At 37.5% G+C, this 4,290-nt stretch overlaps 1 protein-coding gene across 1 annotated transcript; it reads left to right on the forward strand.

Moving 5' to 3' along the window:
• LOC119784067 (claudin-3-like) lies at positions 1-1,399 on the forward strand. Its single transcript, XM_038285927.1, has one exon. It carries the CDS (start codon positions 158-160, stop codon positions 800-802), a length of 645 nt encoding a protein of 214 aa, XP_038141855.1. The 5' UTR covers positions 1-157; the 3' UTR covers positions 803-1,399.
• The last annotated feature ends 2,891 nt before the right edge of the window (positions 1,400-4,290 follow it).

Consider the following 4,290-nt stretch of genomic DNA (forward strand, 5'->3'; position numbering starts at 1 on the left):
AGGTTGAGGTAACACAGCATCACACACTTGCAAGTTCAAGACCTGACGTTAAATTAACTGCCAGCTGGGTGCCTCTCTTACTCTTTACACAGCCAGTTTGTGATTTTCTCTTCCAGTGTGACTTACAACCAGCAGCAGAGGAAGAAGACCTTCCAGTATGTCTATAGGACTGGAGTTGATTGGTATTTCCCTGTGCATACTGGGATGGATCATTGCAATTGTAGCCTGTGCCCTTCCCATGTGGAGAGTGACGGCCTTCATTGGCAGCAACATTGTGACGGCTCAGATCATCTGGGAGGGTCTGTGGATGAGCTGCGTGGTCCAGAGCACAGGACAGATGCAATGTAAGGTCCACGATTCTATGCTGTCTCTCTCTCAGGACCTCCAAGCAGCGCGCGCCCTCACCGTCATCTCCATCCTGTTGGCCATCCTGGCTGTGCTTGTGGCCATCGCCGGGGCAAAGTGCACCAACTGCATCGAGGATGAGGCCTCCAAATCCAAAGTGATGATCATCTCTGGAGTCTTCTTCATCGTTTCTGGTGTGATGCAGCTGATTCCCGTCTCCTGGTCGGCCCACAGCATAATCAGGGACTTCTACAACCCGCTGATCATTGATTCTCAACGGAGAGAGCTGGGGGCAGCGCTGTATGTCGGCTGGGGGGCAGCCACGCTCCTGGTTCTCGGCGGAGGACTTTTGTGCTGCTCCTGTCCGCCAAAGGAGACCAGATACAACAGCTCGCGAATGGCTTACTCTGCCCGGTCTGCAGGTGGCCAGGTTTTAGAGAGAAAGGACTATGTATAAATGAAGTTCAAACAAGAAGAGACATGACTGGATCTCTACAACACTTTTTTAATTCAACAGGAACAATGTTGGGGAAGGAAGATGAGAAAAAACAAGCATTTGACTTTTTTTTCCCAGTAAATCAAACAATTCAGAAACAGTTCTTTAGCTGCAGAAGAAAAAAAAACACACAAAAAAGCACATTTATGCTTTATTTTTTTGTGCACTGTGTTTTTAAGATAAAAACTTACTTTCAAATTACTGTTACTTTTTATAAAATTGTAGATGTAATGTTTGCAATTCAAGAAAAATGTTCCAAATTCTACTGTAAATCTTGTGAAGTACTCCTCAGAATAAAAACAAGGACAAATTACAGTTAAGAAAAGAGAAATACATGTAAGTATAATAGAGACATTTCCCCTTCTAGCAGATACAATAGATAATAACTATTTTTGAACAGTTTATTGTGGTAAAAAGAGATTGTGGTGTCTTACTTCATGGTTTGCAGTGAAAGAGGAACAAACGTGTTTTCTTTTACAATCAATTTATCTTAATGTTTTACATGCTCACTCCTATGATGTTATTTTTTAAATAAAACTAAGTGTTATTAGGAACTGATTTGTCTTGTTTTCATTTTAAATGTTTAGATCTTTTGTAAAACCCTGCATCTTCAGGTGAGATATTGACCTCTGCATGAGTCAGTGAACGTTCCTCAGAAATGATAGAGCGTGCAGGAGCCCGCTGTAATTGTAAGACTACCCTGGACATTCAATCCCAAGGACCGTGTTACGTCAAGGTGGTAACTTGGTTGCACACGCGCCACAAACAATTAGCCATGAGATCGGTGTAACAGGCAGAGGTGAGAAGAGTGAATACAAAATGAAAATGGGTCCATCCAGAGCATGTGCTTCCCTCAGAGCTGCACAACATGTCCTACTGTGATGTTACTTACATGCCTTTTGCACATTTTAGATATTTCACTCATGCCTTTCAGGGTGGTTTCAGAAAACACATGGTGACACTAGGACAAAGACCTGAAAAATTCATGAACATTTCACAGTAAATATGGGAGACGTTTCCTAATTCCGTATCAGGTTACTGATATCCGTGTCATCCCAGCAGAGAGGATGGTCACAATCACAGCAACTACAAATTAGTTATGATACAACTACAAATTAGTTATGACGCATAAAAGACAGAGTTAATTCTGCTAATCAACTCCGTCTTTTATGCGTCATAACTGCTTAATTCTAATAACTGATCAATATGAATTGTCAATTTTCAAGTATAGCTTCCATTTCCTGTCTAACCAACATGTTGGGAATGTTTGTTTATTTGTTAATCTCAACACTGAATCTCTCTTGCATGCCGGCATTCAGTAAACAAAAATCTAATGCAACCCTTTTTTTTTGTATGAATGCAGTTTATTAGATGATTAACGAAACACACAGAGGAAGGCCTGCTGCTAGGTGACCAAAAACCCCCAAAGGCTGTGATGAAATGCTATCTCATCAAATACCTCAACCTGGATAGCTGCAGGAAAAGAGAAGAAAGGAAGTTCTGTGAGTGTGTGCTGTTGTGCTCTGTTGGTTTGGGCCAAACTCTGCTCATGTGACTGAAACTGGGGAATGCGAAGGGCAGGGAGGCAGCCTGGCACCTGGAGGGAGACAAGGAAAACTCAACCCCCCAACCTGATTTAACATAGACTCACTGTGTCCACTCACTGGGAACAGAAACTCACCAGTGTGCCGGCATGTGTGTTCATTTGAAGTATCTGGTAGAATCGTGTCTTCAAACAACTTCTCTTCTTGATGCAGACATTGTCTTTTGGAAGAGGAAATGTTTGCATAAGATTATCCTAAAACTGATCTGCGACTCCACAACCTTATATTGATCTTATTAACCTTAAAATGCAAAGAACTAAACAATGTTTTAAAATACAAAGGTAAAAAAAAATGCTTACTTTTTTACCTTAGGTTGAAAACTACTTTTTTTTTCTATAAAAATTGACCTACGGTACTAAGAAAAATGTATTTATAGCCTTTATGTAAAAAATAAGATATTTTATCATCTGAAAATATAAAGCAAAAATAAAACTTGTTTTTAAACAAAAAGAAATATTGCATTAAATCTTTAGAAAGAGGCTAATGTTTTTAACGTGGTTTAAATTATTTGCTTTTAGTGGTTTTTGTTTTTTCTTTAGGTTGCTGACCTCATAAAATCCCCTCCAAAATTTGACCCAGTAACAGTTTCCTCCCAGCTGCAGCTGGATCAGACAACATATCTGTCAGAGACTCCAGTCAATTCCAACAAAGATAACATATTTACCGGTCCTGACCTCTGAGACCATTTAGATTTTTTTAACACAGACTTTGGACCCCAAAAAAATTTCACAACAATGTAGCATCAATAGAACAATTTCTAATAGGTATTGAGGAACAGAAAATCATAAAATCAATAACAAAGATACACTTTAAAATTCAAAAATCACAAGCAATATATTACCTGTGAACTTTATTTGTGGTACTTTAAAGCCTTAATAGAAACTATTTTCTTTTCTTTCTAAGAGGAAAAAGTGTGTCTGTGTGTCTGTGGTTGGTTATCTAAAATGATCTCCCTTGAAAAAGGTCAAAATTGTTAAAAAAGAATAGTTCACATAGTTTTCTGTCTCTATGGAGTTTTGGAAATGTTTAAAGGTTTGGCATTATATTGCCCCTGTAAAAATAGTCCCATAGATCAGTGTTTTCCAACCTTTTTTAAGTAACCCGTTCAGTCAAAAGAATTGATAATTATTCACAAGTGGAATATACAATAATTGATTATAAAATAAAAACGATTTTACTTAATCTTTTAATTTGTTAAATGGTAATAGCAGATAGTATATTTTACCATTTACCATTTCAATTTGAACATTTAATTGTTAGGAATTTTATTCTTTCCATTTCAAATAAAAACACAAAATAAGTACAGTAAGCGGCCCTGATGCTAGTAAAGAATCAAAATAAATACAACCTAAAATCTCAAAAAACCTGTATTTATAAAACAGGAGCCCTCCGCTTGGTTTGGATGTGTGACAAAGCTGAAGGTGAACTCAAGCATCTAAGAAAAACACATTTTTTGGTTGATAAAAGATTGTTTAATTGATTCTTACAAAGCAAAACAGATCCCACCCCTATTATATTTTAGTACCTAAGAAACAAAATGTTTCTGTACCCTTTGCAATGCACTTGCAGACCACTAGGAATACATATACCCCCGGCTGGGATTCACTGATATTGAGCAATCATATTTGAACCATGTAGTGTGAAGAAGACATGGTCTGAGGAAAGTCTCTAGTCTTTATCCTAATTTCAAAAATCTCAAACTTCTAATTTTTAGTTCTTCTGAGTCGCTTTTGTAATCAAGTTGAATTATATTTAAAAAATTACAGAACAGATCATGTTTCCTTTTTTTAACTTTTTAGATTAGATTAGATTCAACTTTATTGTCATTGCACAGGTACAGGTACA

The sequence above is a fragment of the Cyprinodon tularosa genome, unplaced genomic scaffold (genome assembly GCF_016077235.1).
Source record: "Cyprinodon tularosa strain WSP-4 unplaced genomic scaffold, ASM1607723v1 ctg218, whole genome shotgun sequence".
NCBI lineage: Eukaryota > Metazoa > Chordata > Actinopteri > Cyprinodontiformes > Cyprinodontidae > Cyprinodon > Cyprinodon tularosa.

Bases quoted from the DNA above. Each gene is read 5' to 3' on its own strand.
- LOC119784067 (XM_038285927.1), top strand. From the start codon at position 158: ATGTCTATAGGACTGGAGTTGATTGGTATTTCCCTGTGCATACTGGGA.